Raw genomic sequence first — 15,462 nt, forward strand, 5'->3', positions numbered from 1 at the left:
ATCTCCAGTGGATTCTTTTTATTTTCACTTTGTCCTCGTTTTCTAGTAGGTCTGGGAAGTTTTCCATTATTATTATTATTTTTTAAATATGGTATTCAAGTGGCATTTCCCTCTGGTATTTGATATTTTTTAGATGATTTCTTCTTGATATCTTTTATAATTTGCAGCTTTTAATAGGAAATAGCTTACATTTTCTTCAATTTTTTTCATCTTTTGATTTTGATATATTTCTTTTCTTGCCCTAGCTCCTCTCCCCAATGATTGCAGAATTCTGGGGGTTACCTTTTACAAATTTAATCTGGATAATGGCACTTCTTATTTGTTGTTTGATTTGGCACTGTTCTTTTATCTTTTCTCTAGTACATGTGAACATTTTCTTTGGCTATCCCTCATGCCTGGAATGCTCTTTATCCTCATCTCCACCACTGGCTTCCTTTAAGTCTCTTCTAAAATCCCATCCTCTACTGCAGGAGTGGGAACCTTTTTTTCTGCTAAGGGCTATTTGGATATTTGTAACATTTTTCGTAGGCCATACAAAATCATAAACTTAAAAATTAGCCTGCTATATTTGGTCAAACATTTAATTAATTCGCTTTTAATGTAATGACTGAAACTGGTTCTCTTTGGTGAACTGGTATTGATAATCTTGCTACTCATTACTGCTTTTCCAGGTTTGCACCAGTCAGTCTGGAGTACAGTTGACTTTTGCAGTAGTAAGTTTTGAAAAGAACTGCTTGCAGCAGTAAGTTGTTAGGAATACAGGAGGAACATGAGTTGAAATCTGCATGATGGAAGCATTCACACTGATAAGGTGACAGATAAAGGAAGAAAATATGACATAATTTCAGGTAATTGAGGCCATATTTTGAGTCTATTCTACATAATATTGTTGTCACCTAAGATCTTTTTATTTCTTCTGAACAACATACTACAGTTAATTCTTTTTAGAACCATTCATACTCAGGTTTGTGGTTCAAGAACACAGGTGGTGTTTTGGTAATTTTAGCTTAACCTTCTGAAAATCTCCTACCTCCCAAAGGATGGACTTATTGTGAGGTGGTAAATAGGAAAGTATGAAAGAAGTACACAAAAATGAGAGCTGAAATATTTTATAGATTAAAACTGACATTAAAATAGTTCCAGTTCTTTGAAAGAAAGGTCACAGGATTATGAGCTAGAACTGGGGAAGTGTTAGAAATCATCTAGAGATCATCATATCCCTCATTTTACAAATATTCAAAGTGAGGTTCAGACAAGTTATATAAAGTCTCTTGCCCAAGATCACACAGATCATGTGTAATAGTACAACTGGAAATTAAAACTAGGTTGTCTTAATTGCATTAAAAATGATCATCAGATTTAAGTACAGGCTTAATTATATATCTTGTTTGTTGATCATGCTACTAAGGGTCACTTCAGGGATTCCACTTGATTTTGAGGTTTTAGTTTGTTTGTTTGTTTATTTTGTTGTAGTTGTTGAAAGTTCCTCAGAAATGGATGGATGCCAGTCTAAACCCTAAAGAGTTTTAATGGAAAGGTTCTGACACGGTATAAAGAATTATCTTTGAACTTGTGAAAAAGTATAAGTGCCTTAGCTGGAAATACCATTACTTTCAATATTTTAGTCATTTTGAAGAATGTGTCTCCAATGAAATGATAAACTGTTTTTTTCAGAGTCCTGATGATGAAGCATGCTTACCCACTTCTGGACAGAAAAAAAAAAAATGAACTAAAATAAGTTGTCACATTGGCCATGTCCAAAAAGTTGTTTCATTCTATTTGGCAAATCTCTGTCACTTCTCTGTCAGTAGGTAACTAGCATTTTTTTATCACAACTTTCCTAGAATCAGAGTTGGTCATTTTATTGATCAGAATGATAGTCTATCAAATTTATTCATTTTTTACAGTGTTGTTATCGTATAAATTACTCTTCAGACTTTGACCACTTTACTCTGCAACAATTTATTCAGTTTCTCTGAAAATGTTTCCATCTTTTTTTTTTCTTCAAAATAGTGTCGTTTCATTCATGTTTCCATTTTCCAGTTGGTGATCATGCCCTAGTTTACAGTTCTTTGCTATATTAAAAAGCACTGCTATAAATATTTTCATATACATAAGACCTTTCCCTCTTTCTTTATTTTCACTATGGTTTAGGCCTCAAAGTGGCATTGAATTAAAGCATATTCATAGTTTAGTAACTTTGAGGGCATAATTCCTCCTTGTTTTCCAAAATCACCATATAAAATCAGTGTTCTACCAGCAATGAAACATGTTAGTTTTGAAAGTTATATACTATTAGTAATTCATATATAGTCTGTACCTTCTGTTCTAGAGCATATATAGAAATGCTGATTTTATTCTATTTTTATTTTTAACAGTATTTTATTTTCCCAAATACATATATAGTTTTCAACATTCATTTTTGTAAAACTTTTGTGTTCCAGATTTTTCTCCCTTCCAAAACAGTAGACAATCTGATGTAGATTAAATATATGCAGTTCTTTTAACATGGAAATGCTGATTTTATCTTTTTTGTTAAGTTCATAATAAAAGATGAAAATGTTGAAAAAGTGTCAATTAACAAAACTCAGTAGAGACAAAAAAATAAATTTCATTCAGAATAAGTTCAGATTGTATAAATTATCTGTAAGTCTACTTGTACTAAAAAATTATATGAATAGAACTATAAAACATGGTTAAAGAAATCTAGATAAATAAGTATAACAATTAATTGTTCATGGTTAGTTTGTCCTAATAGAATAAAAATGATAATACTTAAATTAATTTATGGAATTCAAAATAATGAATCATACCAAACTATGAAAATATCTTATAGAACTATATAGAATAATAAAGAAAATTCATGAAGAGGAACAAAAAGTCAATAATCTCTAGAGAAATATTTTTTTTACAATACTAATAACTATACTGTAAAGCAGTAAGCATTGAAACAATTTGTTGATCAGCTGAACAGATTAGACATATCAGACCCAGTGGCAGTCAAACAGAATAGCTTATTTTTCAGTAAAATTAAAGACATAACCACATAACCACATAAAATTGCTACTGGAAAACAGTATGTCGGGAATTAGATTCAGACTGCTATTTGATACTACAGATACTACAATAAACTCTAAGTGAATTCATGGCCTATAAAAATCACATCATAAACTAATTATAGAGTAGGAGGAAGGAGGAAACATTCACATCTGTGTAGAGTTTGGGGTCAGGTAAAGGAAAGAGACAATTATAAATGATAAAATATACAATTTACATTCCTCTCATGATAAGTTTTTGCATAATAAAATCAATGCCAAAGTGTGTGTGTGTGTGTGTGTGTGTGTGTGTGGTGTGTGTGTGTGTGTGTAGATATGTATACATATATTCAACTTGACTGGAAGGCTTCAGTTAAAATCTTGCCTCAGGCACTTACTAGATGTGTGTCCTAGGCAAGTCATGTTCCTTTCCTCCTTCCTTCCCTTCTCTGTGTTTCTTCCCTTCTTTCCTCTCTTCACTTAAAGAATCATACCCTTATTTGTCGATGCTTTGTCCAAAGGAATATAAATTTTGATCACTAAAACCTCATAAGATATCTTAGGGTTTATGGGCTAGATTTCTTCTTTTTTTCTTCTCAATTATTCTATCAATTTAAAAAATGGAACAATTCTCTTTTGCCCCATGGAGTTTCATTTATGATTTCTTGAAATAGAATACTGGAAACCCAAGCTTTGATACAGCTCATTGGGATTCAAATGGAGCTACTTGACCATAATAATATAATATAATATTAATTATATTAACATATACACGTAATTACATATATTAATATGTAATTATCATAATTATTTATTAATCTTATATTATATAACTACATAATTCCTCTTATACTCTTTGGTCAGTAATGGGCCCTAGCCCAAGCCTTACTTGGTCATTGTGAGTGTAAACAGCAATTGTTTCTGTTTTGTATAGAAAGTTTGGTTTTTCCTCTTAGATTGTTTTGATTTTTTTTGAATTAGGTAAAAAAGGCCTTTTTTGGGCCTCATTTCTTACCCAGTCTTAATAACTTGAATGGGTGTTGCCTCAGACAAATTGAACTTAAAAAGAATGAGATCTCCCACTGCAGCTAGGGCCATCTCTCATTTTCCTGATCTATATTTTGCCATTGGATTCAGATGGATTTGGAGGGAAAAGTGAGACTGGTGACTTTGTACAACCCTGCTTCATTGAAATCCACTTCAGTGTGGATCAAAATACCACCTTCCTGATGTCATTAGTCCTCTTCGAGAACAACAGACAAGTAACAATAGGTGTGTGTATAATTTAACAAAATAATTACAAATTTCTTCCATTTGTGCCCCTTATATATGAAAAGTGACTAAACTATATATGCTTTTGACTTATGATACAACTTTTAGATAGGCATATGTTCCAAGGAGATGATAGAGGGAAATGACTCATTTGTACAAAAATATTTATAATAAGACTTTTTGTTGTAGCAGAGAATTGGAAACAAAGTCAATGTCTTTCAGATAGAAAATGATTGAAGAGATTATATATATGAAAATAATGGAATATTATAAGCCAAAAAGAAGAAAGTGATGCATTTAAGGAAATTGGAAGAATTGTATGTACTGACTGGTAGTTTTCAAAAGAAATGCAGATTATTAGCTACCACATGAAAACATGCTACAAATCACTAATTATCAGTAAATGGAAACTAAATAATTTTGAGCTTTGCCTCATAGAGGGTAAAAAAAGATTGATCAAAATAATTAAAATGAAAATTAATTAAGGGGCCATAGGAGGATAGGCACACTAATTTACTGTGGGTAGAATTATTAAATGATCCATTCATTCTGAAAAAGAATTTGGAACTATATACAAAAAGTCACCAACTATTCAAACCGTTTGAATTAGTCATATTACTTATATCCCCAAGAGATTAAAAACAGGGAGAAAAGACCCATGTGTTCAAAAATATTTATAGCAGCTCTATTTGTTGAAGCAAAGAGTTGGAAACAAAATGGGTATCTATCATTTAGGGATTGGCTACACAAATTATTGTATGTGAATGTAATTGAATAAAATTACATCATAAAAATAATAAACGCCATGTATTCAGAGAATTCTGGGAAGGACTTGGTTTACTTGATTTAGAATTAAGTGAGCAGGACCCAGAAAAGCTAATGATAAAACATTCTGTGTGTGTATATTCAGACATGGCCAATGAATTGTTATATTTATTATTAAGGGAGTACATTTATTTTGGGAGGTGGGGAAGTATTATATGAAGAGTTGGTAGTATTAGGAAGGCAGAAAAAAGAAGAAATGAATTAGCATAAATATTTTTTTAAAAGAAATATAAAAGCAGAAGTAAATATTGTAGGGAATACAGTAAAACAGGGCATTTTGGGGACTCTCTTGTTAAATTTAATATACAACTAAAACTCTATATAAGTTCATATTTTCATATGCAAATTTTAATGCATTAATTGATTGCCAGGGGTCATATTTATTATCAGTCTTTTTTTTCTTTTAAACACCATTGTGGTCTTTAGCAAAAATTGATTTCTTCTTTCACTTAATCCTTGTTGCCTTTCCAAACATGATGAAATTTTTTCTTTGTTTTCGTTTTTTTAGTAAAGAGATATGAAAAAAATTTTTTAAAAAGAGATATGAAGAACCTCTTGGCTGTGCTCAATGAATGATTTTGATTCTCTTTTTCTTTAGAACACAGTTTCTAAGTATGGCTCTCAGTTCCAAGGTAATTCACAACATGATGCTCTGGAATTTCTCCTATGGCTTTTGGATCGTGTGCATGAAGACTTGAACATTTCATCTCCTGGACAGACTTCTGAAAAGGTGAGCCACTACAATTAAACAAGACTTGAACATTGTGGAGTTAAAAAAATATATCCTTTGGGAATTAATAACATAGAGAGCTTGTGCCAACAATGTGTTAGCAGCTTTTGATTACTAATATTAATGGAGGAGAGTGGTGACTTGAATAAACCAAAATGATGAATACTCTAAAATTTATTTTTACTTTGGCAGGTATTTTCATTATTGCATTTGGCAAAGTCTGAACTAGGAATTTGTAGCTCTTCCAAAATAATAATGAATCACAATGTAAAGATTAAACTCTGAAGAGGCTGCTAACCCTTATTTATGGGGTTGAGTTTGGGAGCTTCACAGACTAGAATTTGTATACCTATTTGTAGTAACAGTGAAATACAAGAAAGAAACTCCCCTTGAATTTATGCTTCCACTCATCAATCTCTTCTATCCACTTCAGTCTACGTCTTATTATAAATTGAAGAAAAAATAAATAGATAGATGGAACATTTACTAAATATTTATTATATGCCAAGAACCATGTTTAATATAGGGATACAAATACAAATAAAGACAATCTCCACAGTCTGAAGGAAAAGGTACCACATCGGCAGGAAGAGCAGAAGGAAGAGTTCTTGTAAGCATGTACATAGCAGATGGTGGAAGAGTCCAAAGAGTAAGGAGTTGAGCCTAGAGAGTAGATAGATGACCTGGACTCTATGAAATTATCAGTTAAGGGAGAAAGCATTTTCAAGGGTGAGAAGACTGTTCGTGTGGAGATAGTTATTTACTAGTTATAAGGCACTTACGATAGAGTCGGCTTATAAAGATAAAATGGAATGTGCTTCTTATCTTGTGGGAGCCTATGATGAAGGATTCAACCGTAGTCACATAATTTCAAGGAGAGTATACTTATTACTAGGATTATCAAGAAAGACTTTCTGTTTGAAGTAGCACCTAATCCAAACTTTAAAGGAACTAAATGAGGAGGGCTTACATTTCATACCATGGGAGACAGCCAACACAAAAATACTGAATCTGCTGGAGATATATAGAGAGAACTTAAAGGATAAAATATTTAATTAAAACTAGAACAAACAGGACCTAGAAATAATGATAATAGCTAGTATTTACTTAGCACTTTTAAGGTTTATAGAGCACTTTATAAATATTATCTCATTTTGTCCTTACAATTCTGAGAGCTAAGATTATCATCCTTATTTTACAGAAGAAGAAAAAACTGAAGTAAACAGATTAAGTGATTTACCTAGGGTCACATAGCTACTGCATTTTTGAGGCCAGATTTGGACTCAGACCTTCCTTACTCCTGACCCAGTGCTTTATCTGTTCTACTACCTTAACTGCTATTGAAATGAATATAAGGAAGAGAAGAACTAGATTACATTTAGGAAGTTGTACAATGCTTTTAAAATAGAATTTACCATGATCATAGAAAACATCTTTTTGATGTTAGTGGATTGCTTTTTTTTTTTTTTCAGTACTTCTGTATATTTGTGAGACTTAGGCAACAAAGATTTATTAAGCATTTTTATGTTACAGATACTGTGCTAAGCACTAGGGATACCAAAAAAAGGCAGTCCCTGACATAGTCTAGTGGGAGAGACAAAATATTAACAATTAAATATAATATATTTAATTATAAATAATGATATAGATAGGCTCAGCTAGAGCTAATATAATTTTAAAAGGAGGACTCAGTTGAGGGAGGACCAGAAAAGGTTTCTTAAAGAAGATAGGATTTAGGAATAAGTAGGTGGTACAGTATTTGGAACACCTACTCTGGAATTAAATGTGACCTCAGACATACTAACTGTGTGACCTTGGGCAAATCAATTAACTTTTATGTATGTGTGTATACAGCACACACACACACACACACACACACACACACACACACACCCCTATATATGTGTATATATATATATATATATATATCTTGAGATTATATATGCATGTGTATATATAAAAATATATATCTTGATATATATCTCATTATATCTATCTCAATCTTTAGTGGAGGCAGACGAAGTGAAAGAATTTATAAACATTTAATAATACCTAGTATGTATCAGGCATAGCACCAAACTCTAGGGACACAAAAAGAGGCAAAACAAAGTTCTTTTCCTAAGATGTTTACAATTTAATAGGGGAAATAACATACAAAGAAAGATGTACAAAGTAAAATATAATCAGGATAAATAGGAAGTAATTAACAGAGGGAAGGCACTAGAATTATGTTGCATTGAAGAAAGCTTCCAATACACATCCACACATATATCACATAGTTCACCAAACAAATACAAAGGAAAGAAAATTTGAATAATCCAAGACTTTTCTGTACTCATTAGTAAATGCAAAAAGAGATGGAGCAATGTGTTCTTAAGAACAGTAAAACTTAATATGTACCTCAGGATAACCTATCCCGTAGATCTGAGCTTAATCATCAATGAAAAAAGATGGAGTAATAAAGAACTATTTGAAATGTTTTTAGGGAGAAAAAAAAACAAAACAAAAAACAAGAACTGCTGAAATTATTTGCTTCTCTAAACCCATAACAGATATGTAGTAGGAGTGAATAAAACGCGGCAGGGAAGAACAGCAATAGTTAATAGAGGGACTGCAGGGAGGCCAATATGCAAAGAGACAAAGTGAAGGCAAAAATCTGGTGGAGGTTTCAGAGAAAAGGCAGACGCAGAGCATTATGAATCAAGGTTTTTTGTGGGACTACAATGTAATATGGGAAGCTACAGGGATGGTGCAGCAGGGGTCATGAATCAAAGAATAGGGGTCTACAGTAGACAGAAAAACACGATGGGATAATGAAGAGAATGAGAAAGCCTTTCTGGTAAGGGGTGCAAAAAAGAGAAATTTTCAAAAGTAATGAACAGAACTAATTGAAGCAAAGGAGGGAAATGGAGAATCTATTGAATTGAGAAGGGAGATAAAGAAGAGGTGGTGAAACTAATCAGCAAAATTCCAAAGGGAAAGGGGTAACAAATGAGAAGAAAGATTATGCTTGAGAGAAGAGAGCTGTTGTTAATAAGACCACTTTTAAAAAGCTTAAGGAAAAGCTTTTTGTATTCACAGCAGAAGGGTTGGGGGGATCCTAAAATAGAGGAAAATATCTACTTTTTATAATTTTAAATGTGAATGGATTAAATACTTGTTCAATTGTTTTAATTATTTTGACTGTTTGTAATCCCATTTGAGGTTTTTTTGGCAGATATACTAGAGTAGTTTGCCATTTCCTTCTTTAGAGTCACACAGCTTAATTAATCATATTAAAAACCAAAACATCCCAAATCACTTGGTCATCTTAATAGATGTAGAAAAAGCCTTTAACAAAGTACAACACTTTTTTTTTAAACTAAAAAACTTAAAAGGCAAACATGGCATAGAGGAATCTTTTTTTAGTACTATAAAAAACTATCTCCCTAAACCAAAAGCAAATATCATACACAATGGTGGAACTAGAACCTTTTCCAGTTGAAAGTAATACAAGGATCTCTACTCTTACCCAGTATTATTTGATATAGTTCTGGTAATGCTAGTAATAACAATGAGACAAGACTAAATTACAGGAATAAAGCTAGGTAAAGAGGAGATAAAATTATTTCCATTAGCTGATTAGATGATTTATTCAGAAAACCTCAAGGAAATCACCAAAAATACTTATTGAAGCAGTTAATATGTTCAGCCACATTCAGCTAATATCAGGCGAGAAAATAAACCTCAAAAATCAACACAATTTCTACAGAATAATAGAACACAAGGAGCAATAATAGAAAGGGAAACCTATTCTTTCTTATTATAGCTTTTTATTTACAAGATATACATGGGTAATTTTTCAGCATTGATCCTTGCAAAACCTTCTGTTCCTCCTTCCTCCCTCTCTCTCCTCCAGATGGCAGGTAGATCAATACAGGTTAAATATGTTTAAGTATATGTTAAATACAATATATGCATACAGAGACATAATTATTTTGCTGTACAAGAAGAATCAGACTTTGAAATAAGGTAAAATTAAGCTGAGAAGGAAATAAAAAATGCAAGCAGATAAAAACAGAGGGATTGGAAATGCTATGTAGTGGTTCACATTCATTTCCCAGATTTCTTTCATTGGATGTAGCTGGTTCTATTCATTTTTGAACAAATGAACTGATTTAGTTCCTTTTATTGATGAAGAGAGTCACATTCATCAAAATTGATCATCATATAGTATTGTTGTTGAAGGATATAATGATCTCCTGGTCCTGCTCATCTCACTTAGCATCTGTTCATGTAAGTCTCTCCAGATCTTTCAGAAATCTTCCTGCTAGTCATTTCTTACAGAACAATAATATTCCATAATATTAATATATCACAATTTATTCAGCCATTCTCCAATTGATGGTCATCCATTTAATTTCCAGTTTCTAGCCACTACAAAAAGGGCTGCCAAAAACATTTTTGCACATACAGGCCCCTTTAAGGGAAAACTATTCTAAAAAACTATAAAATGCATAAAAGTTCTGGTAGTAGACCTTTCAAAGCACATAAAAGACCTGTATAGATTTGATTTAGAAAAGGTCTCCAAAAGACATCCTTAATTCAGTCTAAATTTCTGAAGACAATCAGTCATCATGGCTAAACCTTGTCAATATAATAAAAATAATAATAATAACCAAAGTTAATTTATACTCAATGCTATATCAGTTAAATTATCAAGCCCATGTTTTATAGGACTTGACAGAATTATAACAAAATTTATTTAGAGAAACAAGATATCTTAATATGAATAGGCATGATGAAAAGAAGAGATGAAAAAGGGAATAACACTTGTAGATCTCAAATTATATTACAAAGCAGCAGTCATCAAAACCATTTGGTATTACTTAAAACATAAAGAGAACATCACTGGAGCAGACTAGACAAGGGAAAATCAGAAGCTACAGAACTCAACAACTTACTGTTTGATGAAATGAAAACAAATTACCTGTGCGGGGAAAAACCTACTTATTTGATTGAAACTGCTAGGCAGACAGACAGAAATTAAGCTTAGATTTAGACCTTATACCATATTCTATAATATGTTCTAAATAGATACTTGACTTTATTATTAAGGTCATACTATAAAAGCAAATCATATACTTTTCACAGGTATGGGAAAGAGATATATTCTTAACCAAATAAGGAATAGAAACAATTCTAAAAGATGATCATGATTATATGAATTTGAAAAGCTTCTGCATGGAGAAAATTAGTACACTTAGGATAAGAAGAAAAATGGAGGAAAAAAATCTTTGTATCAAGTTTCTTTGATAAGGACTTGGTGTCCAAGATATATAAAAATTAACTAATACATATAATATGAGTGGCCATTTTTCAATAGACAAGTGGTCAAAGAATATGAAAAGTAGTTCTGAAAAAATTGCAAAGTATTCACAACTGCATGAAAGAATGCTTCAAGTCACTAATAATTAGAGAATAATGAAATAAATGCAAATTAAAACAACCCTGCATTTTTACCACATACCCTGCAAATTGGCACAGATGACAAAAATGGCAATAGTGATAGGTATACTTATATATTGTTGATAGAGTTGTGAAATAGTATAACCATTTTGGAAAGCAGTTTGGAATTATGCAAGTAAAATGGCTGAAATGTCTGTACCCTTTAAACTTGAGACTTCATCATTGGACTTATACCCCAAAGGAAGCCATCGATAAAAAGAAAACCCTCATATACACCAAAATGTTTTCAGCAGCACTTTTTTTTTTATGATTAGCAAAGATTTGGAAACAAAGTAGAAGGCCATTGGTTGATTAACAAATTGTAGTTTGTGAATGGACATAGTAATGGACTATTACTGTGCTGTTCAAATGGTAAATACAGAGAAACATGGAAAGATCTATATGAACTGATATAGAGGGAAGTAAATAGAGACAATAAAATAATATATACAATAAATAATAAATAATATACAGTGAAAATAATATATCAGTGACTATACATAATAACTATTACACATAATAACAACTACATAACTTAAAAGTGAATAACAGAACCTCAAAGCTCAAGAATGACTCAAATGAAAAGATATGAGAGGACACCCCCTTGTGTAACTGGAAGGCCTATACATATTACACATTTCCCAGAGTTTCAGATTTTTAAAAATTTATTGATTGGTTATGCTAAATGTTTTTCCTCTCTGAAAATACTATTTTATGTTGGATGGACCTTTGAAGAAAGGATACTTTGTTGGAATCTTTACAAACTGCTAATTCATTAGAGTTGATGTTTTGGGCCAGAACCTGAAACAAGGTACTAAGTAGAACTAATTGATACAATGCTTGTGTTTACACCTTTACTCATCGGAGTTCACAAGTATGGGAGATTCACAAAGTAAACTTTGTAACTTTGTGAATTCACACCTCCCTTGAAGCTCTTAGGGCCAGAGAGCACTCTGGGAGAAAACCCATAATCCCTCTCTCTGATATATAAGAAGAAAGCAGAAGCCCAATTAGGGAGATTCATTCCATTTTCCACTTGGCTGGCTGGTGGCAGAAAAGAGTTCAGCTGAAGATTGAGAGGGGAGTGTCAAGTGAGTTCAGCCAGAAGCCCTCTCTGAACATTTATATGTTAAATAGGTTATAGTATATCTTAGATACAATATATGTGTGCAGAACCAAACAATTCTCTTGTTGCACAGGGAGAACTGGATTCAGAAGGTATAAATAACCTGAGAAGAAAAACAGAAATGCAAACAGTTTATATTCATTTCCCAGTGTTCTTTCTTTGGGTGTAGCTGCTTCTGCCCATCTTTGATCAATTGAAACTGAATTAGCTGAAAGAGAAGGTTTTTAAAAGACACTATGACTAGAAATAGTTGTGGAGAATAACTGGACATGAGAACTCTGGGAAATTAAATATTTTGTAGATAGCCTGAGAAAACCATAAAAGGAACTTGCTCCTAGAACTTCCCTAAAGGTAATACCCCATTCCAAATTACTTCCCCTTCCAGATTTAGCTATTTTCCCATACAGCTAGGTCTGTACCCAATTCCAAGTCATTTCTGACTCTTTCCTCCATTCTGTTATCCAATCAGTTGCCAAATTCTAGTGATTCTGTTTCTGCAACATTTTATAGAATCTCCCTTTCTTTACTCTCACTGCCCTAGTTCAGACCTTTGTCATTTAATGCTGAAATTGTTATAAAAGCCTTCTGATTAGTCACTGCACTTGTCTCTCCCTTTTCCAGTCCATGTTCCACAGAACTGCCAAAATAATCTTCTTGAGATCTGACATCACTCCCGGCTTACAGACTTGGTTCCCCATTGTTTCAAGGACATAATGTAAACTTCTTAGCTTAGCATTTAAGTTTCACCACTCAAACTTCCCTTTCTAACTATATTTCTTATTAGTCATTTTTACACTGTTATAACTAAAGTAGACTTACTGTTGGCTGAACTCTGCATTCCATCTCCTCTCTCCATGCATTCACAGTTTCTTCACTTTCTAGCTCTAAGATTCTGTATCTTTTCTCTGATGATTTTTTGACATAAGTACAGAGAAATTGAATGTTGAATCTGATCCCATATTGTGAATTGGTTCAGCCAAAATAATGGTAGACAAAGGAACATGGGAGTCTGGAGTTGACCTTGGAATTGAGTGAGTTTGGTATAGTTATGGTTTTATTGGTTAATTGAAAATGCTTATCTAATCTTCATTTGCTTTTATTTTTCACAGTCCCAGCCTGGGCCTAGCAAAAATTTGGTGCAAACTCTATCATCAGATTGGCCTTCTCAAAGACAAAGTTTTGTTCAAAATCACTTTCAAGCCCAGTATAGGTAAGAAAATTTCTTCCCTCAGTTGGCTGTGTAAACCTACTTAGCAATAAAAATTCTCAGATATCCAGATTTATCTTTTGACTGATATTTTGAAAATAAGAGTTCCATGAGGTTTAGGGCAAGCAGTCCTATCTGGGAAAGTTTTGGGTTTCTTTCTATAGTTTAAGAAGTTCATTGAACATTTATTTAAGTCTTCACAACCCCAGGTGATAATATTATACACACTTTACCAATAAGGAAACTGAAGCTGAGAGAAAGTAAAGGAATTGCCTAGGGTCACAAAGTTGCTATGTAACTGAAGTTAAATTTGTGAAGTCTGAATATTAAAGGTGGGGCTTCATTTTGGTTGTCTTGATTAGGTTGAAAAATTTGGTTTTTGCCAGTATCTTTTTTTTTTTCCATTTGTTTTTCTCTTCATTTTTTCCTTTCAAGTTCCAAACCATCTTCTTCTCTTCTTCCTTCCCTTCTTCATCCTGCTTTAGAGATTTTGACACAGATTTATAAATATATGTAAAACTATACTATATGTGCTTCCATTTGTCAGTTCTTTCTCTAGAGGTGTACAATAGGTCCTTTATTGTACTAAAAAAAAAAAAACTTTGCTGGCAGTTATTTTTTGAGCAATATTACTATAACTCTAACACTTTTAATGAATATGAAGAATTTAGAGAAGTTCGAAAAAACATATGAATTAAAGCAAAGTGAATTAAGCAAAATCAAAGGTAAAGTTGATTTATTTGATGGTAGATAGTTTCTCACCATCAGAGATCATGGAATGAAGGCTGATTGACTTTCTTTTGAGCTGTTGTATTAAGCATTCCTGTTTGGATATTCACCAGAGCAGGTGACCCTGGAGATTCATTTTAACTCTAAAGCATGTGATTCTGCAAATAGACAAAAGAAACTCATCTTCTAAAAGCCAACTGAACACTGGTGTTCACCAGACTATTCCCCTTAGTTTGTAATCACAAGACTACTCCATTGAATTGTAATCTCCTCCTCCTCCTCCAAGAGACTGTAAACTTTTGAGCATAGGGACTGCACTGTTTTTCTTTTTCATAGTAAATTACTAATTTTTTTTTTTTTTAGTTGAACTGTCTTAACTCAATCACAAGCACTTTTTTTTTTTAATCTTTAGCATTTTATTGCTTTTGCTGTTGTAAATAAAGTAATAATTTCAACTGTTTCATAGTTACATGTTGAAGAAGAGTGGGTTCTGTATTAAAAAAAAAAAATTCCAAGACATTAGGGAAAATGTAATAAATAGACATGATCAACTTTTTTGGTCCTGAGTGCTCATAGTGCAGCTAAACAGTATTTGTGTGTGCCAATCATAGTTTTAAGGCACAAACAATAGAGAAGTATAAAAGAGAAAGAAGGAAAGAAATATAAAAGAAAAAAAAAGGAGATTTTTACAAAGTAGTTTTGATGGGAAGCTGAAGAATAATACTTCCAGTATGTTATACCTATCAGTTAAATAGCTTTACAGTGGATTGTCTCTACACTTAATAAAGTCAGAAGTATAAAGAATAGTCTGAGGCATGTGGTAATGTAAAGGAGCAAATTATATCACTGAAAAATTAAGAAGAAAGCAAAAAAAAATGTGGGGGCGTATTTTCTATGCTAAAACAAGAGACTTTAAAATTAGAGAAGTAGTTTATTTAAGGCATGAATCTATGGCAGTATTTATTTCTGTTCTACAGTTGAATCAACTGATGAGCAGCAGCAGTAATAGAGAGATCATTAATTAAAGCTTCATTAATAGTGGCTGAATAAA

At 32.3% G+C, this 15,462-nt stretch overlaps 1 protein-coding gene across 1 annotated transcript in view; it reads left to right on the forward strand.

The window, feature by feature from the left end:
* The window catches only part of USP43 (ubiquitin specific peptidase 43), a 115,696-nt gene that overhangs the window by 17,598 nt on the left and 82,636 nt on the right, over positions 1-15,462 (forward strand). Inside the window, exons 2-3 of the mRNA XM_051995700.1 lie at positions 5,731-5,862; positions 13,585-13,685. Coding sequence (XP_051851660.1) covers positions 5,731-5,862; positions 13,585-13,685 — 233 coding nt within the window. The remainder of the gene's footprint in view (positions 1-5,730; positions 5,863-13,584; positions 13,686-15,462) is intronic.

The sequence above is a fragment of the Antechinus flavipes genome, chromosome 4, assembly GCF_016432865.1.
Source record: "Antechinus flavipes isolate AdamAnt ecotype Samford, QLD, Australia chromosome 4, AdamAnt_v2, whole genome shotgun sequence".
Lineage (NCBI taxonomy): Eukaryota > Metazoa > Chordata > Mammalia > Dasyuromorphia > Dasyuridae > Antechinus > Antechinus flavipes.